General features: G+C 36.8%; 1 protein-coding gene and 1 long non-coding RNA gene across 2 annotated transcripts in view; one reads left to right on the top strand and one right to left on the bottom strand.

Annotated features, from left to right (window-relative positions):
- Nucleotides 1-24,147, top strand: part of LOC311073342 — a 92,453-nt gene extending 68,306 nt beyond the window's left edge. Inside the window, exon 3 of the long non-coding RNA XR_014604133.1 lies at nt 24,029-24,147. This is a non-coding gene — a long non-coding RNA (uncharacterized lncRNA). The remainder of the gene's footprint in view (nt 1-24,028) is intronic.
- slc17a9b (solute carrier family 17 member 9b) lies at nt 13,464-25,823 on the bottom strand. The gene is made up of 13 exons (XM_084099001.1): nt 25,266-25,823; nt 24,062-24,259; nt 22,453-22,592; nt 21,389-21,488; nt 21,182-21,312; nt 20,609-20,705; nt 18,899-18,995; nt 18,509-18,596; nt 18,165-18,199; nt 17,636-17,751; nt 17,403-17,458; nt 15,720-15,749; nt 13,464-15,584 (listed from the first exon to the last, which is right to left on the bottom strand). Exons 1-13 carry the CDS (start codon nt 25,394-25,396, stop codon nt 15,406-15,408), a joined length of 1,398 nt encoding a protein of 465 aa, XP_083955127.1. The 5' UTR covers nt 25,397-25,823; the 3' UTR covers nt 13,464-15,405.
- Nucleotides 25,824-25,925: the final 102 nt, after the last annotated feature.

The following is a 25,925-nucleotide window of genomic DNA, read 5'->3' as shown; positions in this document are numbered from 1 at the left end:
TTCAGCGGAGTCTACTAATATCTAGGCCAATGATATATATGATGTTCACAATAAAGGAAAGGAAAAATCTACACTCTTAAAAGAAAAGGAATCTTAAAGAGTTCTGTTAGGTGCTATATATAGATATAAATCTTTTAGGGGTTGCCATCGTGGGCATTTTATGAATTAAACAGCTTGTAAACACACTTTATCTCAAGGGAAAAAATTAAATAACCTGTTAAACATGGAAATATTATGTTAAGACATATAAAACCTTTTTTGCATAAAGAGTTCTTGAGTCAAAAATGAAGTCAAAATTGAGTCAAGAATCCCATGCAGGGTATTTAACACCCCATTGAACCTTTTTTTGTGCCAAGTTATTAGAAATGTACTCTTTGCGTTCATGTTCATTTCATATGGTTTTAAAATACATTAGTCAGTGTACTCATCTTGATGTTGCATCCTTTGAAGAAATCTGAGGTAAATTTGACTTTTTAGGTTCGGATCTCACACCACATCACATGACTTTGCTGTGTTCAGATTATCAAATATTTTAAAAGACTTATTGATTTTAACCCACAGTCTTGAGGGTCTTCAGACGCCCTCTCTATGATATCATTTCCTGTTTGATCTTATCACATTATACAAAAGCATACAAAAAGTTTATACAAAAAGTTTCAAAGCAGCTCCACAAAATAATATACAAATATTCAGTAAATGATATTCAGTTCAATAACTGTGTCAATGTTACAAAGTTCTTTAATTATGAAACAAGTTCAATTCAACTCTACAGAAGACAAGTGTTATTATTAAGCTCAAATCAATTAAATGTTCTTTCAATTCAGTTGCATCACATGCCTTTGCAAACATTTATTTTTGCAGTGAAGTGTTTAAAATATTTAGTTATATATAAAAACGTTAAAGGAAGAAAACAAATCAATTCCCTATTGTCATTCTTTTAGTGTTTTGTTCTTCAGTTTTTTGCAAATTTTTTACTTTATCCCCCAAAAATATTTAATTTAGTAACTAAAAACATGTTCATCAATAGAAGGTGTATATATATAAAATACACCTTATCAATCTACACCTTCTCTTTGTTTTTTTCCAAAGAAATGTAGAAAAAATTCACCTCTGGCTCTCATGTGAGACGGAAGGTAAGCAAGAAACATCCCCTCTCTCTCTATCTCTCTATATGTGTGTGTGTGTTTGTGTGTGTGTGGGGCAGACGTACCTGTCTCTTTCACAGCTGCCTCTCAGACTGCAGGAGCCCAGCTAGCATGACACCTCACATCTCTGAACAACAGGGCCTGAGGACTGGAAAGATAAACACACACACACACACCGCTGCTCCAGCCCTCCAGACCACCACCTGCCTCCATGCACTCGTCTGCACACAAAAACACAAGATTGTCTCTCTTCCTGAGTTTTTCTTTTCATAAACTTCATCTGGCATACCCGCATTACCTTCCTATGCTCACGTTAGTCTACATGCATACACAAAAATGAACATTTGTATGATTTCTGTACGCTTATATACTTGATCAGTGCCTAAGGCCCTCGTTGCACGCTGCAGGCCAGGCTATGACCCTGTACGGTCCCAGTGACCCTCACTGAGTTCACTCATTCCTTCAGGTGCAACACAACACACACACACATATTTGACTTTCTAACATGGTTTCTATTGTTGTTTATACAGAGATTTCTCAATCCTCTTCACCTAAAATGAACACTCAAACAAACCTTTTTGCAGTTTTAGATCTTAGTTAAGACATTATTTAGTATGGTTATTAAGCCTTTTTCTCTTGAATATCATCTGGTCCTCAAAATGTAGGTGATTTCCGTTTTTACTGTACATTTGATGTTTGTGAAACCTGACACACACACAAATACGCCATCTATATAGATAACACAACTTGAAGGTGGTTGTTGTTTGTTTGTTTGTTTTTATTTTATATGAGAGATTATGGCCCTGACTTAAAAAAGACAAAAAGAAAGAGAGAGAGAGATAGTTGGAGAAAGAGCGAGTAAAGAAAGAGAAATCTGGGGGTAAAAGCAAGTGTGAATGTGACAGACCAGATTGCCTGGCAACAGAATGACCATCATCTGGTGCAAGAGAAAGAGTGAGAGAGAAACAGAAAGGGATTGAACATAAAAAAGAGAAAATATGGTGGCAGTTATAGTTTCCACTATGCCAATACCAAATAATCATTTTGACTGAATTAATTATCTTCAGATGTCCATTTTACATTTACAGTATGTGAGAGTCAGTTGTGTTAATCGTAATTACATGTATCAGAAACCTTTGCAATAATAATGATGCTGAAGCAGAAAACTTCTCCTCTGTGTGAATAGGACATACGAGCAGTGTCAAGGGTCAAATCTTCATTTAACGATGGGGTATTATTACAAAGATTCCCACTGGCCCCATCAGTGAATGACATTTTGGTTTCCTGATGTCTGGTTGAGACTTTTAGCCAAACATTCTGGGCTGACTGTCACAGCACAGCCTCAGGCACAAACTACACCAGTCCCCTCTCTTCACACACAGCTCACACTCGCTCGAAACACGCTGGAGGAGGGGGACATCAACCTAGACTGTGCCAAATTATGTTTTGTATTCTTAATCTATATTTTATTTTTAATATTTTAGTATAAAATGAAGCACACTGTATCCCACAAAGCAGCGCTCTCAATTTGAACTTTCATTCCTGTGACATGGAAGTAATATCAACCATGATTTTTAGAAGTTCTTTCTTCACTCACTATTTTACAACCATTTCAGGGGACATTTACACGAAAACAATGTACAAAAAAACGGAGTCGTCGACAACGTTTTCAAAGCAATGCAAAATGCTGTATTATTCATGACTGGCCAGTAGTTGGCGATGTCACTTTGTAAAGAAACACTACGCTCCTATAGACTGAACAGGTAATATGCATGCACATGATGTCACCGTTTTCAAAAATAGTTTACACAACAATAATGGTATTGTTTTCAAAAACTTGCTCTTCGAAACCCGTTTTCAAGTTTGGGTTTTCAGGCCCCCAAAACGCTGTTGTTGTGTAAATGAACGGCCAAAATGCATAAAACTTTTCCGTTTTTTTGTTGAAAAACGGTGTCGAACTCAATATTTGATTAAAATGCACAATAAATATGCAACATTATGAGATCACTACTGTTAATACTGTTTGAAACAATGCTTCATATGTTCTCTCACATTGGCTTCATGTTAAAATATAGTAGGCAGTATAGGCTACAACACACTACAGTATGCATTAGGCTAATGTTGCATTCTGAATATTACCATGTTGCTAATTCAGGTGTCCCAGATACTTTAACTATGTCTGAAATCACATACTGTGAGAGTATTTACTGCATTTGATGAAAAGCTAAATTTTCAGCATCATTTCTCCAGTTTTTATTGTCACATGATCCTTCAGAAATCACTTTAATATGCTTATTTGCTGCTCAAGAAACAGGCACTGAAAACAGTTGTGCTGCTTAATATTTTTCTGGAAACTGAGATCAGGATGCTTTGATGAATAGAAAGTTCAAAAGAACGGGATTTATTTGAAATATATATACATATATATATATATATATATATTGTAACAATGTAAAAGTCTTTACTGTCTCTTCCGATCAATTAAATGCATCCTTACTGAATAAAAGTATTAATTTCTTTAAAAAACACTTTCTGACTTTCTCAGTGTTCCACCCAGTGTTTCCAAGTCAAGTCTGCTTATTATAAGTGACTTGGGCTTGTTTTTCCAATAAGTCGCTTATAGATTTGGCAGTCACAGGTTGCGTTTTTTTGGGCCTATTTCCAGAGTACAGTTGCACATTTGTGCTTGCTAGTGGTTGGCACCCATAGGACAGTATGTTTGACCACTTTATCATTAGTGTGTGATGATGTTTCTCTGTCTGTCAATAGCATGGCTGCTCTGTCTGTTTGAATGAGCACTATGAGTCAGGGTCAGAGGCAAGTAAGCGCTCTCTTCTTTTCCACCGAAACGGTCTGTTATTCGTCCCAGTGCTGCATGTGTTTAAAGATATATTACTGAAACCACAAACTGACACTTTTATGCCATTACAACAGTAAGTTGTCTTTTTTTTTTTGAAAGGGAAATGTTTCAAGGAAAGAAAGCGAACAGCATTTTTGGTAGAACAAAATAGAAAACTTAAACAAAATCATTTTAAAGGGGAGCATAGGGGTACCCTATGCAGACTGTGTCATGTGCGTATGTCCCACCCCCAATTTGGGCTTACTTTTAAAAAACATTTTATGACAACATGTTTTTGCATTGCTTTAACTCATCAAAATAAGTTAAGCAATTTTCATCTTTTTTTAATAAATTAAACAAGATTCAACTCATTTTTTTTTTTAAATCAGTTAAATGTGATTTAAGTTAAAATTACTTAAACATCCACGTTGATTGTACTTAAAAAATTTAATTTAAATTTTTTTTATACAGTGAATTGTTTTTTCCTGACCGGGTTGCTTATTATTATTAATTTTTTTTTCAGACCAGGTCACTTGTTTCTTATGCACATTTCAGACTTTCAGCAGAAGTAAATCTAGGAATTTGTATAGGCTTACTATATAATACAGAATAATACTGAGTAGTATAAGTCACTGCTGTCAAATGATTGAAGAATGCACAAATCTGTCCTTGACCCTAGTTTCACCTAGTACATTGATTAAAAGTAAATTAATTAAAAACAATGAGATACAAAAGCACATATTACAAATAAAGAAGTCTAATTAGCCTTTAGGTTTATGGCTACGACATCATTAGAAACATGGATATTAGCTACTCACACCACACACTCTGCTGGCATTTTCATTAAAGACGTAAAACCAGAAGTTGTAGAAAACGACATAAATAAGCTGTCTGGAGAATGGTTTATGGTCCGGCTGGAGCTCGTGCTCACCCTCTAAACTTCTTCAATAATAACAGTATCTCGCAGCTTTAATGGTGTCCTCCGTATGTGTGCGAGTCAGTCTTCCTTTTCCCTCTTTTTCACCCAGTAAACTCCCGCTGTACTAATTAATGAATGCTTAGTGTGGGTGCCCTTTCTTTTGAGTCCCTTTAGTATAAACATAATTAATGCCCGGCCTCTTTTATGGAGGCTGTCATCAGTATTCCTCCGCATTCCCCGGAGGAGCGTGAGCCGGACCGGCTTGCCTCAGCACAGCAATACTTGGAGCCAGAGTAAAAAGACCTGGGAATGCACACAAGTGGTATTTGTGAGCCGAGATCAAAAAGCATTTACCTTTAGATGTTTTCCTGTTATGAATATTCAGTGGCCTTATTGAAATCTAATTTAGGTCTCCTTATCTCTGGGGGTTTTTAATCAGTGCACATAGCCGGAGGGTAGATCTGATTGACAGCCGAACTTTAGTGAAAGACAGAGAGAGCTGGTGGAGGGGGGAACAGACACAGGGCATGGACAGAAGCAGAGAGAGACAGATTTAGTGGTGCACTTGTGTTTGGGACACAAGAAATGAAGTGTAAAGCAAGGTGCTGTTTTAAATTCTAAACAAACTGGTACCTGAACAACATGTTACCGCAACACTGTTTAACTATAACGAGAACGAAATATAACGGTTCGCCCAAAAATGAACATTTTGTCATTAGGCCTATATTTACTCATCCTCATCTTGTCCTATATGACATTAATTCTTCTTTTGAACACGAAAGGACAATTGACCCTTCGCTAAGCCACGCCCAAAAACCGCCACAGGCCAATCGTGGCTTAGCAACCGTAACTAGGCGCGGGAGGTCTGGCAAGCTTTCGAGCGAGGGAAACATGCCGAAGCGTTGTGCGTATGGATTGTGCAAATCTGATACTCGGTATCCTAAAAGTTTGGACGGGGGGGTGGATTTTTTTCCCTTCCCAAAACCTAAAATCCAAAGGGAGAAATGGGACCTATAGGCTTTAGCTTCAATTTTGATTCAATTATTCTATAATCGGTTGCATATTATGTCGTGGATATATCCTTCAAATGCATACTGCAGTCCCTTTTGTCTTGTTTTCTCAGATATTTCACCTGTTCGCCAAAAATTACTAATTATCTCCTTGGGAATGTCTGACACCGGTGCATACATACTGTAATAGACGTCCCAGGCGCGAAAGCTTGCAGGCGTAGCAACAGTAACTAAGGAGGGTGGGGCTTAGCGAAGGGTCAATTCAGCTTAATGTTCACATATATGAATTTTTCAATTCAGACACATAATTTTTATTTCAGTTACTCAGCCCACGGACCGTTGGTTGAACGTCTGATTCATATATGGCACACTTTACTGGAAACACTTCAGGAGTTTCAAAGTCGCAATCTGATTGGTTGAATTCTACAGGATGTCCGGGAGATGTGTGTGTTGCGTTCTTTGACGGTCCGCCTGGAAACAAATGCCATGACGGAAGAAGAACGACGTCATGTTTACAACTGTGACAATGAGCGCTTACCATGATCAGCTAAACGCTGAATTTTCATGTGTTTCAGCTAAACGCTGAAAAGTATGTGAAGTTCGCAGCTCCATTGTTGCAGTAAACTTGCACAACGTTCTTGAATGAATAATTTATAGATGCATGCCGGTCTGTTATTGTAGGGACATTTCCATGCTCCTAAACATGACGCTGAACAAAACGAACTGTGATTGGTTGTGTTACTCTGGGCGGTCCTTGGCCAATGAAAGCTGCGATAGAGTCCAGACCTTCTGCCGTCAGTCTGAAGGTCTGGCTACACGAGACTACCCCTGACCTCACGATTCACTCTTAAAAATAAAGGTTCTTTATTGGTATGGTTCCATGAAGAACATTTTACATCCATGTTCTTTAAAGTGGAAATTTGATGTGTTTTTTTAGTAAAAGGAAAGAGCTGTTAGTGTTTAATGCTGTTATGTTTGACATTTGAAAGAGTTCCTGTTATGTTGAAGTTTGTGCTAATGATTAGTGTTCATGGTTAGGCTGTGGATGACAAAAATGTGTGATATATTAGGTTACAATGATTCTTTGAGCAACAATTGTGCTGATACAAATAGTAATATCTTTACATGTTAAATTCAATCCATTTAGCGTGTGATATGCTATAGCTGTAACAGCTGAAATAGATAAGTTTGATTGGTTCCAGGTCAATTTGTCAACTTTTGTGAAATGAATGCAAACTCTTGCGATATGTTTTTGTGTTGTTGATGAGCAAAACTTTTTGCATTTGCATTACAGCCCTCAGTGTTGACTTAAGAAAACATGAAATACAGCATATAAGTCAGGTTACTTGATCATTTTATTTTATGTAAAACAGCCACTTGGACATTCTTCCAAAATATCTCCTTTTGTTTTCCACTGAAGAAATAAAATGGGTTTGGAACAACATGAGGGTGAGTAGATGATGACCAGTTTTTAAAAAATCCAGTTCAACTTTACTAGTCTAAGAAGAGTGCAGGTTTTTTTTTTTTTTTTTTTTTTACAGTGAAGCGCTGCTAAGCTTCACTGATAAGTGATGGCACGTTTTGAGCTAATGACTTACAGAGACTGCTCAGTTTGAAACAAGAGAATGAAATTTCCTTGCGTGATGAGCTGATAATCAACAAAGAGGAGACTGCCAGAGGATTGAAGTAGTCCACCAAAGCTCTGAGCTAATAAAGATCCTTTGTTTGGAAAAAGCCTTCTTGTCCAATTCTTAAGGACATATAGCGCTATCACTCCTGCAATTATAAAACACACTCATCGATGAGCACAGCGAGAACTAAGTGAGTATTAAGCACATTGTTGTGTCTGATCATTTGAGACCTTCTGTCAGGGAGAAAAAGATGGAGGGGGTTGGAGTTATTTCTGAAGCGGCCAGCATACGACGACTCCCTGCCAGAGCAATGCATCATATTGTTCTGTAAACATACATTTGGCATTTGTTGCAGTTTGTGTGTCGGTTTAAGAAAGCAGGATAGAGAACTAACTGTCAGAATCAGAAAGATGAACGGAAAGCATATTTCGGGGTTCTTTCTGTTTGTTTGTGTCAATGATATCAGGACATTCAAAAGCAAGAAATACAGACAATCCGAAATAACAGCAGCTGTCCTCAACAACATCAACTTGATTAAATCAATTTAAAGCGACAGTTGAACTGAAAATTTAATTTTGTCTTTATTTTCTCACCCTTATTGAGTTACAAATTCATGATTTATTTTCTTGCAGTGAACCAAAAAAATGATGTTTTGAAGATTCTTGAAGAAGCATTTAAGCAAATAAAGCAGCATAACGCTATCATAAAAGTTGGTCTGTATGACTTGTACACTATATTTCATCTAAAGTCATTATAGCTTTTTATGTGAGGAACAGGCTGAAATTTAATTAGTAGTTAGTTTAATTACTCCTTGATACGTTCATGAGAGAAGTTGCTACGTCAAAGTAGTGAACAAATCATTTGTTCTGGGTTGGATCTTTTTAATGAATCACAAAAAGTGGTCAGAATGATTTGTTCACAAATTTAACTGATTCATTTCATCTCATTGATCAAATAATTTGGTCATATAGCCAACAATAGCTCACTGGAGGATAAAAAATTATCAGCAAACAGTGATTTTAATTTTTGGTCTATTTCTCACTGAAAGATCGTGTGACTTATATTGAGCTGTATGGACCAGTTTATATTTAAATGGTGTTTTTGCATCCTATTTTAAAGAACATTCAGTGGTTCTTTAGTTAGCATTAGCATGTCTATTCTTTGTACACTCCTGGGCAAAGAAAAGAAAAAGAAAAGGCAATGGCCAATTATTTAGTGGTATTTTAATGTCTTAACCTTTTTAATCACAATTCACTGGTCATGGAATTAGCAAGAATTGCAAAAATACTGAAGATAAAGTAACTTAGCACAGAATAGCCTTCCCCGACTTGCAGACAGCTTTTTTACAGTGTCAGTGTTGTTCCACTTAATGTTAATGGCTTCAAACAGTTCATGAGTAGTTGAATAATGTCTCCCAGTTCGTTTGAGTTTAATGTAAGACCAAATATTCACTATAGGGTTCAAATCTGGAGTCTGACCAGGCCAAACATGAGCCTGATGGACTTGTTCTCAAGCCACTTCTTGGTTGTCTTTGTAATTTGTGCAGGAGCATTGTCTTGTTGAAAAATAGCATCTGATTATTCCTCTTTAGATAACAACTTTTCATTTGTGGGAAGCAAGCCATTCTGCAATATTCTCCTGCACTCCAAAGCATTAAATGGCTTTTCACCGTGAAGTATTTCACCAATACAGCAGATAAAAAGACTCCTCACACAATAACACAGTCTCTTCCTCCATGCTTCAACTGTGGTAGAGATTTGTTTATTATTATATTTCTCACCAGATTTTTAAACACACAGCTCTAGAGAATTACCATGCACCTTGTGTTTTATTGTGATTCATCACTCCACACACAGCTTCCCAAAAACTTAATTCTGTCCTTGACGTTTTGCTGTGACAGCAATTGCTTTTTAAGTAGTGCATTTGCTTAAATTTTGCCGATTTCCTGCCAAATAAGACAATTAAAACCTCAGTGTTTAGCCATTTTGGTCTCGTCCTTTTTTTTCTCCTTTTGCCCATGAGTGTATAAACTTCAAATACTGACACAACTGCCATCTATCAACAAGGTTCAGCATGATTGTCTCTCGAGTTTTATGTAATGTTACACTCCTAGTGAGTTCTAGAGAGTGGTCAACACAATTCCCTTACTTTTCCAAAATAAAGAAAAAAGAAACAACCTGGGTGTCACCACTCAGGATTTGCTTAAATCTTTCCACCCTCATTTGCCGTACCATTTTTTGTCTTTGACTTCTGAAGTGTTCTGCTTCTTCAGCTCCTGTACAGGTATGCCTACTGATTCTCCCATTTTCTCCAGTTTTAAGCACGATAATAAGTGTTACATTGCCTAATTTCATTGCGTCACCGAATGAACCCGAAAATTGAACCGAAATTACAGTCTTGGACATTCATCATTGATTTCAGTGAGAAGACAGAGAAGTTCTTGCAACACCTCTTGATATATAATTTTATATGGGTGTTTCGCTGACACTTCCTCAGCACGGCATGAGCGCAGGTGTGAGGTCCTGTCCCGGAGGGCTCCATTAAAACACTGTCCCTCGCTGCTCAGAACTACAGGACAGTGTGTGTAACGCTGGCCATATGCTTACCAGGAAGCCAACAGCTGACTCAGTTAATTGACAGAAATCAACATATCTGGACACGCGCGTGTGTTTGTGTGAGATGTGAGCCGGCGGAAATGATTGGCGATCAGCAATACTAGAGTCGCTCTACAGGGAACGCTAAACAAAGTGAGGGGTAATTTAGTTAGTAGAGGGAGAGTTTATAGCCACAGGGCTCAGCTTTTAACAGACGAGAAAGACAGAGAGGAAGCTTGGAGCTTTCTTGTGGTCATTGAATATCTTTGTTTTTTTGTTTATTTATTCATTCATTTCCATTAAGCAGCCTCAAAAAAAAAAAAAAATGTTCACCAAATACTCCATTAAATTATTTAAAGTAATCCCATTTGAAGATGCAGTAAAATGTATTCTTATGGATTTGAAGTGTATAATAAAAATATTTTTTCATTGTGGAGTCTAAATAGTGCACGTGTTGGAGTAATTAGCATGCAGATCAGGTCTAAGTGGGGGGGCTTTATAAGGAGAGGGTATTCGTTGAGACGACGACACAGTGACATTGTCATTAGCTGGAAGTTAATTAGTAATTAACGGCGCTATTTCACTCAGGCGCATCTCTCGGTCTTCTGACAGGCTCTTTACTCCTCCATTGTGACGAAAACCAATAATGCGCGGTGGGCTGTTCCTCTGTCACTTCCCGCGTGAGTTAATTAAGAGCTTTGCCACGATCCTTAAGATATGTAAAAGCTGTGATATTACGGCATGTCACAACCAGCTGTGTTAAATTCAATAATATCCCGAAAACATACAGTGCCCTGCCTCAGTTTTGATGTTGTTTAATTAAAAAGATTAGTAATGGAAGATTGTAGGCTACTTTATATGGTTTTAAGATTAGATTGACATTAAATCAATTACTTTTAAAGGTCTGTGTTAAATGTAACACCATAATTTATCACAACAAAGCTTGTTTATTCATACTTGGAGTATTATTAGTATTGGTAATGGTATCAGTTAGTAGAATGGACTGTTATGGCATGTGGATTGAAAGCTGACGTGAACACATGCAAAACAAAACCCACAAAGCTACAGAACAGCCAGTACACTGGAGAATTGTTTCATTTTCAGTCATTTTGTTCTGAACCTCATGATCACTTCCAACACATCTCAAGCATTCTGTGGTGGAAATGATGTAAGGAAAATTACATTTTTGGAATAAAATGGCTGAATCCTCTGTTTCATAGCTGATTTCTAGCTAGTACTTTTATGTGCCTATGTGAAATACACACAATTAAATAATATTTTCAGACTTTTGACGTCTGCCTATGTATGCCACATAAGAAAAAAACTTTGGAAAATTATAACTGAGATGAAAAGTCATAATGAGATAAAGAGTCACGTTTCATTTTATCTCATATTTCAATGTTTTGTGTTGTTTTTGTCACAATGTTGACCTTTTCTCATAATTATATCTTAGGCCTATCTCATTATTTGTCTCTTAGTATGTAAATTTTGACTTTTATCTCATAGCCTAATTATGTCTAGTATCTCATAATTTCGCTTTTTGATGTCATAATAACGCATGATTGCATGCATGATGTTTTCCCCCTTATGTGGCGGAAATGATATTCCATACATTTACCTTGATTTTGCTTTATTTTTTCATACATCCGATTACATCTCAAGTTCTTCACTGAAACTGTTGTTTTCTTGGTAAACAAGCTTGTGATAACATTTTCTTAGTCAGTCATTTTTAGTCATTGTGGAAATGATGGCACAATTAAATAACATCATCTATGTAACAAATATAGGCTACCGAAAATCAATTTAAGACAAATAAGCCTAATAAAATTTATTTCAATCATGCTTTGTTTCAATTATTCTATTTAAAATATATATATATATATATTTATCATTTTTACAGTAGATTTTTACATTTAAAAACATAGTCCCAGCTTGGGACCAGGTAACACAATAAAACTGCATCTAAAATGCCAGGAGTATTACTGTTGTCTACATGTACACACACAGACATTGCATTCGCACATCAGCACAGATCTGGATATTGTCACCTGTCACTCGAACGGTCTGGACATAAACCGGATCAGACTCTGAGAGCCTGGGGATGTTATTCTCCTCTCACTGTAAAACATTATTTTCATGAATTGTTATCACAACTTTTTAAATCTTTTATCAAATCAACTAATGTGGTTCAGAAAACCTAATGTTTTGAGTTTCTATTTATTATACCAATCTCCATTGAATTAACTACATTTTTTAATTTCAATGAACTCAAAATTAAGGCAACCAGGGAACTTACTTTTTAAAGTTAAATCAACAATAATCTTTAGCCTTTCACACATTTTACAAATATCAAAATCAGTAAAGGCCAAGTGAACATAGGTGTGACAGTAACTAAATATCCTTTCACATAATAAACAGTCAGGCTATCTGAATTACTGAATCACACGAACACAATATTTTGTACTGAAAACAATTAGATATTTTAGATAAACTATTACCAAACAAAACGAGCCCAACATATATCTGGTCTCTTGAACCTCCTTCAGTACATGAAGCACCTCTCATCTTCAGGTGTGACACAGTGTCGCCCACTTTGCCCCAGGCCCCTGATCTCACCCCCCTTCCCACCGCCATCGCCATCTGTCTCTATGGTAACCCGAGAGAGTCCCGTGAGAGGGGTGACGGATGCCTGGCACACGCACACATTGCCAACTCACCAGCATGGCACGCAGCGACCTGCCATATGGTGCCACCCCATATATCTAGCGACAGAAGCAGAGGAAGACCTGCATGCCCATCCATGCTGATACAGCTCTGGAATTACGACAACAGTGTGAACAACTAGTTGTATGGCTCAGGCTCTATACGATTAATTAACGCGCTAGCATTTCTAGTACAGACTACTTACAGGCATATATTTAGGCTACTCAGAGCGTTGAGCTCCACGAAAGTGTCCGTTAGATTATCGGAACTGAAGTATACTACTAAAGAGCCTGTGTGGAAGTTGGTTGGACGCAGTTGGCGAAGTTTGACTGGAATTTGAGGTGTAATGATGCTACAAACAGTCAGGAGGTGTTAGCCATGACACTCCAGTTAAATGCACACATATGCCCGCCCTCGCACTTTCAGTTGCACGCATAAAGGCCTCTTTTTCAGCATTTAAATGTTTGTGCCAGACAGTTAGCTGACTGTAAACCTGTAAGCAAGGCAGGGCCGCTACACTACGCTATTTTCTGGACTCTGCTGCCTCCTGGTGGTGTGGTCCCAAACACAACTTTAATACGTCTTGGATCACCTTTGAGAGTAAATGAATACACAAAACATATTTCCCTTGATAAAATATAGTTTTATATTTCAGCAAAATATGCTTACAAATACAGAATACTGCATTTACATGGGTTTACATTTCTTTTTTCAGGTGATATTTATCTCTAAAAGAATGCAATACTGATTAATTCAGTTTTCTGCAAACCTATCTTTCATCCACAACTCAGGACAGTATGACATTGCGTTAATTCACAGCTCATCTATTGTATTTCCTAGTCTTGAGTGAGAAAAGTTTCATGAGGAATGACGCAAGCGTAATAAATATGCAAAGTTTCTTCATCGCTACTCAAACGCAAGGAATTGTCAGCTGTGATGGTGAAACAAGCCCCACAATCATTATCCAGTTATTGCTATTGTAGAGGTTAAATATCAAATTAAATGGAATGGAACATAATATATGCGCGATATGGCATTTCTACAAAGCTGCATCAGCCAGAAACAAGAAAACATGACAGGAAAGAAAACAGAGAAAACATACAATATATATGTATATGGTAGACACAGACAATAATCATATAAGCATTTTCAATCTATTCTCTAAATCAAATATAAATCAATAAATATAAATGTATTCTGATATTGTCTACTGTATATATTATACACAGTGGTATCTAATCTATGTATAAAATAAGATTTTAATCACAAATAATCTTTGTGAACATATTTCTTATGATTTTATGTACTGGAAAAAAATAAAACTTCTTTGAGTCCCTTGCAGAGAAGAGAGTTATATAATAATTCAAGTTTTTTTTTTTCACCGTTTCTTTGCAAATCTGCCATGATCTTCCCTAGCAGTAGGCCTGCAATAACAGCAGAAACGTATTGCATGTTTTAATGCACATTAAAATAAGACCCATTAAAGCACAGCTAAGCCTTCCTAGAAACTCATTTTCCTTCAAATTCTTTATGTAACTAACAGTAACATTTACATTACTTCTCAAAGCAGTAACAACTGGGGAATGAGAGATCTACAGCACAATTTATGAGATAATATCCTTTTTGTGACCCTTTCAGCATTGAAAGAATCGAACTTAAAAATATGCACTTACAGGCTACATATTCGAAATAGGTTTTGGTCAAATCATTCCCATAACGTTCAGTATCTTGTCTCTACATAATAAAGCTCATCACCATAATACATTCATTTCATTGTGCAACTTCTTGGTCCAAACAAATGACCCACGAGAAAAGGTCCCTAATAATTAAATCAGACAAAGACAAAAGGAAACTAGCAGTTTGTCTCAAAGGCTGAAACAGAAACTTCCTTTAAAGATCAGAAACTCTTCTAAACAGCAGACAGCGAAGACAAAGAAAATGCTTTAAGGAATCAGCCAGCTAAAAGATGCACAAGAGCACGTGTTTAACTAACGTTTAACAAGACAGTAACTTTCTTTTCCAACTGGGACAAACTCCAATTCTGCAGTAACAAAAAAACAAAACAGTAATCTCTATCAACAGCTCATACCCAGTGGAAGAAACAGACGTCTGAGATGAGGTATTTTAAAATAACATGATATTAATAATTTAATAAACACCTGTCAATTCCCAGACTGTCAAACTCTAGCTTTTGGTCTTCATCTGATTAAATGGACGGTGTACTGCGGGTTTCTGAACTGCTTTGGTCACACTAGCACAAGTGCTAGAGGATAAAATAGAAATGAATGAAAGCATGGACCTTACTCAGTAACACTCTTCATCCTGCGGCTCCTAGTAATCTATCACAGATCTATTAAGTATCTCCTACAGCTTTTCCAATATTCTCTTCAGCCAAAGAGCAAAATAGTTTCCATAGTGAAGAAACCAGTGACTGTTGAGGACGTCCCCCTTCTTCTCAGAGCCAGTCATTTCTCTGTGTCCTTCCCCACCCCTCATACACAAAACTCAGCGGATCCATAAGCTCCATATCCTGATGGTGTTGCTCTGCTCCAGGCCCCGTGCTCTCAGATGTGGATGTTGTGGTAACGGCCCTTCGCTAGATCTATGTCCACTCTGCGAGCTTCTGCGAAGCTCAAGAACGTGGCTAAACCCAGCAGATTCACTACCGTGATGAGGCCGAAAACTGACGCCCAGGAACCACTGGCCTCGATCAGATACCCTGAGAGATACACCATGATGACCCCTAAAAGGACATACAACAGCATTAACACATACAGCATACTAACAATCTACCTGAAAAAAAAAAAAAAAGTGTCCCTGATCATTTGATATGAAGTGATTAACATTACATTTTAAATGTAAAAAGTCATGTCCTTACCTGTAAAAGCTCCACAGGTATTCATCACCCCTATAAGAAAAAGAAAAAAAACATATTACAGATTCAGAAAAGGCAAAGGAAATAATGAGACTGACTTATAATATTCACTGTACTTTGTTTAAATAGCAGATGATCCTATTAATCATTGTAAAATTACAAAAAATCTGTGCAAAACAATGACACCGTAGAACAATATCGCTAGAATCAGGGTTATGGTTAAAAAAAAATATTTTCTTTCTCATTTATGAAACGTTAAACATAACGTCCTTCAAATAATTTCCACTGTGTTCTTTTCGAATGAGAAATTAATCATGTAGTTGAAGAATAAGGAATTGAATCGAAATTTTAGATTTATGGTGAAGGTAGACATTCTTATGGTGATTGTAAGAATGATAAATGCATTTTGATGGCACAGCAATGTTGAGAATCAAAAAAAAATTTTTTTTTACTCGCTCATTTTCTTTTTGCCACATTTCATTACGTCTTTCCAGATTAATTTGATTAATTACAAAACATTTCTAGTGCTGTTTTTTTATTACCTATAATCAAGTAATAACTTAGGCTATTTGTTATTTTCAAATCAGGAATTAAAAATAAATTAGTTTGTTCGGAGCAAAAACTCAAGACGGTTACCGGTTAGAACGAAATAAAATACTGCTTTATTTATTTCGAAACAGAAGTCATTTAAAATGTTCTTTGTACAATATATTTTCATTTTCAATTGATCAGTCTACAGTAAATGTACACCGTTCACAATTTTCTATTTACCGTCCGGGACTGTCAACATTGAAAACTCAATCAACTTCAGTTGAGAGAAGCACTGCAGAAATATCAAGACACTATTTCCTCATCATATTTTCTCAATTAGATATAAAGTGTAGCCTAAATATGATTTTTTTTTTTTTTTTTTTGGACAATATAAATAAATATTCAGAAACAGGTGCAGTTACAGCCTACATAAGCTACCATTTCATTTTTTCTGTTTAACTTTTATTAGACTGCAGATCGAAATAAAACAATACTTAATATTATTATAAAAATGAGAGAAATCGCTGCTTATTCTGAATTTTTACAGAATGCAGTTTCGTCTTTTTTTCATCTGCAGAACAAAATGAATTTTAATTGCAATGTTAAAAAATGTATTGCAATGTTAACTTATGAAATAATATAAAATAAACATCAAAAAAACGATGTGTAATCAAGACAAAATTACAAAAATAAGGATGAATGATGTTTGACAGGGAATGCATCTCCATGCACAGCACGCCATCAGTAACTAAAACATTAATAAAAACTATACAGACAACAAAAATGACAAAAAATTAATAACACTAACTAAAATTTTAATGAAAATGAATAATATAAAAATAAAAACTAAACTAAAAACGATAATTATATTAATGATACCAAAATAATATGTGCAATAATCACTTGTAATGTTTGTTTGTTTTTTAGCTGATGAACATTAACAAGATTGACAGCCAATCAAATCCTTCTTACTTTAAAGTGTACACTGAAGAACAGAACACAGAGCATAACAGAAGCGTTACAAAGGTATTGTCCATCAGTGTATATGCCAATACATATAGCATTATGGTTATCATTAAAGTTATCATTCTTGATGTGAATGAGCCTTAAGTGTGCAATCATAGTTCTGGTTAGAGCAGAGAGAATGATACCTACCAAACAGAGCCCCAGCACAGGATGGAGCGAGATCTTGAACATTCACTGAAACCCCACTACAAAGACAGAGAGAATTATGTTTACATTCACATTCATGCATTTGGCAGATTCTTTTACATATATTTGATCAGTGCTTGCATTACCCGGGAATCAAACCCATGACCTTGCGGTTGCCAAGCTCTATTTGTTTGCTTGTTTGTTTCAATGCATGTGTAAGCAGTGTGTGGCATTACCTGTGGCTGAATGTGGTGAGGCCCATCGTAGCAGACACGAAAGCCACAGCTGTGGGGAACGTACTGGTCCCGCACAGTAACAGAGTGAACACACTGGACACGCCCATAGAGAAGAACTGAAAAACACACACATCAATACATTGTTATATACACTACAATTCAAAGTTTTTTTTAAAACCTTTATACAGCAAGGACAAATTAAATTGATCAGAAGTGACAATTAAACATTTATAATGTTACAAAAGATTTATATTTCAAATAAATGCTGTTCTTTTGAACTTTCTTTTCATAAAAAATATTTTCATATTTTAAGAAGCATAACTGTTTATTGATAATAATAAGAAATGTTTCTTGAGCAGCAAATCAGCATATTGTTTCTGAAGGATCATGTGACACCGAGGTCTGTGGTAATGATTCTTTGCCATCACTAAATATATAAAAATATTAAAATAGACAACATTTATTTTATATTGTAATAATATTTAGCTGTTAATGCAGCCTCATGAGAGAGTGTGTATTTCAATTGTACCTGCATGAGTTTCCTCACTGACGCAGTATCAAAACCTTTAAGAGTCAGAGAAAGGGGCGAGAGTATGAGTGTGCCAGCTGAGGAACATTTAACAGATTTTATAGGACAATTACAGTTGAGTAGACTTGACATTTACAACACCGTAAAACTCAAACAGATGCATAACATTGGCGGGAAAGAGCAAAGTCACGACACAACAATGATTACAGAGCCGTTGACACTAAAGAAAGGAACGGGGACTATTTAATTACCTTCCTATTTGTCAATCAATAAGACAATGATACGAGGAACAAATGTGAGCTTATATCTTTAAATGCGTTTGTGTAGTACGTGTGGTTTCGTACCCTGACTGATTAGATGGTCTGAAAGGCATCCACTAAACAGGGAAGAGGGGATGGCCACAAACCATGGGATCACGTTAAACACCCAACCCTGAAGAAACACACACATGCAGACATACAATCAAACACACACACACACAGGAACACGCAATGAACAATAGGTCAGCCCAACGCATGTGGATATACAGTTCTGCATACTCAGATGTGCTGTTGTTATGCGGAGCCCCCTGCTGGAGTTCAACCAGAACAGCATCATACTAACATCATAAAACAATCTCCAGTTATTCATGTCTCACGTAGAAGGAGAGAAATCTCAGTATGCAAACTGATATTATTTGCTTTGACACAGATCATGTTCTCACACGCTGTCTGAAAGAGCGCAGTTCAGTTTACCTTGGCATCAGGGAAGGTGTCCTTGAAATACGTTGGCAGCCATGACAGCAGTGTGAAGAAGGTGCTGGCGGTGCACAAGTGTGTAATAGTGACGGCACTGAAAACAGACAGAATGAATGACACCAACGCAGCTGGCAGACAAAAGACACCGAAGGTGCACTCAGTCATTTTTCTTCCTCATTAAAAAACGGCAAATATGTTTCGAACTATGTACAAGATTCTCCAGTCATGCCACCAAGTTGCGATCACATACTAACATTTACCTTGGTAAACCCTTATATCTGGAGACTTTCGCTCATGGAATAAACGAATCATGGCTAACCGCAAATAGTGCACTTCTACAATGGCATTAGTGATCATTATTTGCGTGATACTGCATCCACATCACTATGTTTACGATAACACAATATTAACAAAGGTTACAGAGAATTAAAAATTGATTGAGAGCATTATAATATTTTAATAATAATTCATATAAATTATATAATGAATGCAAAAAGAATCATTTTAATTAAAAAAAAAAATTAATGTGGGTCCTTTAAAAATGCAAGAAAACTTAATTAAGTCTTAATCGAGTGCTGCAGGGAGGACATATTTTTATAGGCCAGAACCCGGAAATGAGCATTTGAGCACTTCTGGTTCCATTGTCCTGAAGTCAATGGGTAGTTTACCATGAGTTTTTTTGAGTGGTTTTTGGTTAAATGCCTGAAAAAAGGTCTGTGGTTAACACAAGATCCAGACATTTTCACATGTTACCCTATGACATAAAATACATAAGCCCTCTAGTGATTTTTTTAAAGCTTGTCTTTAAAAAATCGATTTCTAACAAGTTGTTAAATGAGACTACATGAGTTATAGCTGAACAGTTAAAATCCTCTACTCACTAGTCCACTTTCACAGCCTCATTGTGTTTATAATTGTGCTCTTGCAAGCTATTTTAACAAACTTTCAAAGAATTTTTTATTTTTATTTTTTTTACTGAAAAAGTTGTCGGAAGATTAGTGATGGTTACGTTTGGCTTTAGCTTGATGAAGTTTTCTGCCGACTGTTTTTAGGCTTCAAAACGTGCAAGAATCATACACTTGTAGGTCACAGAGCTTATTTTCTGCAATAATCCAAAAGCCAATGAAAACAATCCTCTGTTTTTTTTGTCGAGGGAATCGTGGTGATGCAAACTTCCGGGCTGGCCTACAAAAACACGTCATCACTGCAGTCCTCTATTGCCATAACAATAACATCAGTAACAACAATCACTACTAGAGCACTCACTCTCAGTCAACATGGTAAAGTACAGTTGGGCAGTGACAGCAGCATTTTTTAATTATTTTATAATTACCATCTACTTTTCCCTTATACATTAATATAATTTTTTTAAATATCACAAAAAACATCCATGTCATGTGTGCAGTCAGAAACACTCAGCCATGTTTGGCTGACGGGACAGAGTACTGTGTTACTGTGTTCTATATATAGACAGACATATAGTGGATGTGAATCAGGCCTTTATGGGAGCTCAGTAAAGACCCTTTGTTCAGCACCCACACTCTCTCTTTCTCTCTCACACACACACACACACACACACACACACACACACACACACACACACACACACACACACACACACACACACACACACACACACACACACACACACACACACACACACACACACACACACACACACACACAGTATTCAGGTGCTAATCTCACCACACAGCTGGCTGTCTGAAGAGACGCAGCCAGTTTCTCTTAGACAGTTTGGACTGGGTTCCAGCGCTGCCCAGAGACTCCAGAGTGATGATGGGACCTGACAAACACAAGCACAATCGGCCTTTAAACAAACCGTTGTTAACACCTGTTATGGAAAAGAATAACAGCACGACTTTTTTTTTTTTTTTTTTTTGAAATAAATGACATTTTTATTCAGAAAGGATCCAGTAAATTGATCATGAGTGACAGTAAAGACATTTAATAATGTTACAAAAGATGTTCTTTTGACCTTTCTATTCATCAAAGAAATTCTTTCTCAGGATTCTTATATATAGTTTACACAGTAATGTTTCTTGAGCTGCTTGAGTAATGATGCTAACAATTTGACATCAAAGGAATAAATTACATTTAAAAATATAATCAAATATAAAACAGATGTTTAAAATTGCAAAAACATTTCACAGTATTACTGTACTTTAGATCATATAAATGCACCATACACTTCTTTCAAAAACATTAAAATCATACTGACCCCAATCAAAATAAATGTGTGTATGTTTGTGCTGTACATACCCTCTCCTTTGAGCAGATACTTCCACATGCAGTACGCCCACAGCACAGACAGAAGCCCAGAGACGTAGAACACGCTCTCCCAGCCGTACAAGTCCAGCATGAGAGAGCCGAGACCTCCAATCACCAGGGTCCTACACACACACATTCAATCTGAAAGACATCGGCTACATTTCCACATTTCCACAGAGACAGCGATCAGACACTAACCCCAGGTATGAGCCGCTTCCCACTGTGCTCATGAGGAAACCCCTCTCACTCTCCACCACCTTCTGAGAGCACAGACTGGCCAGAGACGGGTAGTGAACACCTGAGCACCAAGAAAACAAACACACTCATTTTTGGATAGCCATAAGTGGATTATTATTGTTTATGACTAACAACAAACCAACAAATATGCCCACCCTATACTAACAACAAACCAACAAATATGCCCACCCTATACTAAAAACAAACACACTGTGATACTAATATATAATTAATTAATTATAAAAACAAATATTTATTTTTCATGATTTATTTATTATTTACTGATATATGTTATATTGGCCATCCTCACACGTTAAACATATTCACTGTGTATTTTATCCTGTATTGTAGATTCTGTGGTGGAATGTGCAAGTAGTATTGTATCGTAATATTATGTTTTGTACCCATCTCATAATTCTGAATAATAATGTAAAGCTGTTTTGCTGCATTCACGCCATGTCATAATTACGAGATGACATCGTGATTTGTAACAGAAGCATGGAAAAGATGATGCCATTAATAAATTTGAGCAAACTTTAACATTTTTATAACAAAAAGCCAACAGCTCCCTCTGTGCTGATAAAGGAATCAAAGTGCCATATTTTATAGCAGTCCAGTGACTGTTTTACAGACCCCTTTCACTAGTTTCAAGAGAACACAACAGCAGTACAATGACATACAGCATAATGAAAAACAGAGCATGATAGTGGTTGGATTCCTCGCTTTGCCAACCACAGCACAATTATGCTCCTCTTCTAATAAAAAGAGGTCAAAATTTGCAGGAGGGAACATTTAGCAATTTGCAATGATTTACTAAGCAAGCAAAGTTTCCCCTAATAACAGCACAGCTCTGCTGCATTTGCAGCGAACTACAGCCCCACTTAGAAAAACACTGGATATTGTTTAGCAACTTTCTCCAAGCTTAAACTATTATTGTACTTCAATATCCTTAGATCCTCGAAAAGTACACAATCCGCACAGCATGAAAGCGCAGTTATGGGGTACGCTCTGGGACGGTCTCTCACCCTGCAGCAGGCCCATGAGGAAGCGGGAGACCGTCATGGAGACGATGGGCTGGGAGCAGAAATGGGCTAAGATCGGAGTGAAGGCTGTCATTGCTCCCCATGCTGCCGCTGACAACAGCATCACTTTCTCTCCTCCCACCCTAAACACCCAACAAATCAACAAAAACACATACACACGCATTTATGAACATGACATCAAATCCAAACATATCTTTATGAGTATTTCTCCAGCAAAACAGACATTCCATTCCACATTTTAATAACGTCGTAGTGCTGTTTCGGTCCTTAGGACCAATGTAGACCAGCGGTTCATGGCAAGCTTCAGTTGCATCACATACTTTATTGTGTTCAGTCCTGTTTCTGAGCAGGTTGTGGCTCTCTGGTGGCCAATAGACTGCATTTTAGCTCACAGTTTAAAAAGTTCTTTAATGTTATTTGAATGTAAGGAAATGGAAATTACTGCTGGACTAAACCGGTGTGATTAAGCAGACGGCATGGAAAAGAGTCCTCAGAACTGTTTGTATACTAGCCACAACCTGTTTAACAAATATTTAAAGCAGTTTCAACAGATGGCAAAGGATGACATTATAAAACAGAGCCACACCCTTAAACCACAGACTGCCATCACATTCACGTCATTTCTACCAACGAATTCACTGTGCACTCGCCCTTTAAATGCTGCGTTACTTTTATTTAAGAGATAGTGATTCATTCATTCAACTGCTGAAGCTAACTTGTGTGACCTACCAATTAAAGTTACAAATATTTACATTCTATTAAAGGGGTGGTTGATTATGATTTCACTTTTCTAACTTTAGTTAGTGTGTAATGTTGCTGTTTGAGCAAACACAACATCTGCAAAGTTACAACGCTCAAAGTTCAAAGCAAAGGGAGATATTTGCTTTGAAAGAAATCGTATTTTAAGGACTACAACAAACGGCTGGTTGAGACTACACAACATTCCTCCCGGGTTTGTGACATCATGAACCCAAGAAGTTACATAAACCCCGCCCCCGGGAACGTGATTTATAGATTATCATGACAGAATATGCTAATCAATGACTAGAAGATAACTACACATAACCTGTATAAATTCATCAACTAACCATTCAGAAATGTTGTCTACATGTTGTCACTTCTTCTTGAGTCTCTCCATCATTGTCTGACTCCGGTTTGAACATAAAAGGCTAAAGGTTTTTGAAATTTTCAGTGCATGTCTGTGTGAGGTAAAAGGACACGAAGCTCCGCCCCCTGTGCCGGGAGCAGCAGCTCATTTTTTACATTTAAAGGGACAGTCAGAAAATGGTGCGTTTTTGCTCAACCTCAAAAAGTGACAATATTAACATGCTATATAAAAATATCTGTGGGGTATTTTGAGCTAAAACTTCACATACACACTCTGGGGACATCAGACTTATTTTACATCTTGTGAAAAGGGCATTATACCACCCCTTTAAATATTAACTTATAAATGTAAGGGCCACTTTAAATTGTAGAACTCAAGATCCAATATTACTTAATATTACTAACTTTAAATCTTTATGTAAAGTACACAAGTAAAGACATTTATTTTCAGGTTTCAGCAGCAGAAACAATGGAGTCAGAGGACCTGTCACTGACGTAGCCTCCAAGGACCTGAGTGAAGCAGTAGCCCCAGAAGAAGCTGCCCAACACCATGCCCGTCTCTCTCTTGGACCAGCTGAAGCGCTCTGCCATGCTCACTGCACAGATCGGCATTGCCACACGGGCACAGTACAGCAAACATGTGCCCAGCAACAGCACCACCGTCCATATCCTCGCTACTGGCCTAAAGACAGAGAGATAAAACCGTATCTTTAAAATCAAACAAGATTCATATGAAAAGTTGTTACAGGCCAAAGCACACAAACTGGCAGGTGCCCATCTTGGTTGATTTGCTTCAGATGCACTACAACTTAGTTCATCAACCTTTTTACTCAAAAACCAAGTTTATTTTAATCCTCTGATTTAGAACAGAACTGTGACTAAGCCCTTAATTAATAATAATGATAATAATAATTATTATTATTATTAGTAGTATGTTAACACTTTACAATAAGTTTACATTTGTTAACATTGGTTAACTATAATAGTTAACATGAATTAACAATGCATGAATGAATACGTCTAAAGTCGTGCTGTCAAATCGATTAATCGCGATTAATCACATCTAACATAAAAGTTTGTGTGTATATATATTTGTATATATGTTTATTTGTGTATATAATACGTGTGTATACACACACGTGTACACACATATATACTAATATATATATATACATACATACACACACATTATGTAAAGAAAACCTTTTGTTAGATGTGATTAATCGATTTGACAGCCCTAGTCTAAAGCATTTATTTAAACATTTACTAATACATAATTAAAATGAAAAGTTGCATCAGATAATATTATTTAATTGACCTGAGCTAACATAAACTAAAAATGAAAAGCTGTATTTTTATTAAAATCAAATGCAATTTATTAATAATGCTTGTTTATAATGCATTTTCCCATTCTGAATGAAACGTGTGAAATGTTTGAAAAACTGACATTAAAATAATACTTTTAACTACTCATAATTTGTTGCTGAGATTAATTTAAATTTGAAATGGTAATTGGTGTGCCTTAGAATAAAGTGGATATACATACCATTAATATACTTTTGCTATACATACTTTATTTAGGCTACTATACTTTATTATCATAGTAATGCACTTATATTAATTAATTGTTTGCATCAGACTAATAAGCATTATTTCGAGGAAAGTTTGGTGAGGAGGTGGTGTCTCACCTTGTCCAGGTCTGACTTGACTCTGCCCACTTCTTCTGTGATCCAGCTTGTCCGATATTTTCTGCGGGATTCTCCTTAATACTGGGCAAATCTGGACAAGAGTTCTTTCCATGTTTTTGTAAAATTGCCATTCAACGACAAATATATTCGTTTGTGACTATCTGCTCTGATGTCCTCTCGGGTCAGTCTTTGCGAGCGTGATAGGCAAAAGAGCAAAGCAATGAAAACAATATGTTTCTATCCCAGTTTCTTCGCGGAAGCATCTCCTTATAACATCCCTGCCGCAACCAATGCGCTCCAGCGACCAGCAGAAACCAGCGGGCTTTCGGCTTTCACAGCTGCTATAACGCAGCGGGACGAATTTCAGCTTTTTCCTGATTCCTGAAGTATTGATGATGATCCACGTGTCAGTTTCTTTTTTCAGCCACGCAGTTCCTCCAACCACTGGTGCCCCAAACCAGGAAGTAACGTGACTAAGCCCCTTCCACATTCAGTCATCATTTCGCATCTGCCCTAGGCAACAAACCTGAGCGTGAAACTGAAAACCTTATGAAGACGGATTTCTTTCATGCAAAATGCAAGCGGACAGGTTTAGTAGACGTAACACGACTGATTGGTATTACAGATACACCAGGTCCGACTCATGTGCGCGAATCGATT

This window comes from Abramis brama (assembly GCF_963993115.1).
Source record: "Abramis brama genome assembly, chromosome: 22".
NCBI classification, from domain to species: domain Eukaryota; kingdom Metazoa; phylum Chordata; class Actinopteri; order Cypriniformes; family Leuciscidae; genus Abramis; species Abramis brama.
Note: the sequence above shows the minus strand (reverse complement) of the source record. Positions and strands in the feature narration are given on the sequence as shown.

Excerpts from the sequence above, each read along its gene's own strand:
- slc17a9b (XM_084099001.1), bottom strand. The coding sequence starts at position 25,396 with ATGGCAATTTTACAAAAACATGGAAAGAACTCTTGTCCAGATTTGCCC. Across the intron at positions 21,313-21,388 it reads GGAAGCGGCTCATACCTGGG|GACCCTGGTGATTGGAGGTC; the intron begins GTTAGTGTCTGA and ends GTGTGTGTGTAG. Across the intron at positions 15,585-15,719 it reads TACCTGTGGAGCTTTTACAG|GGGTCATCATGGTGTATCTC; the intron begins GTAAGGACATGA and ends ATGTCCTTTTAG.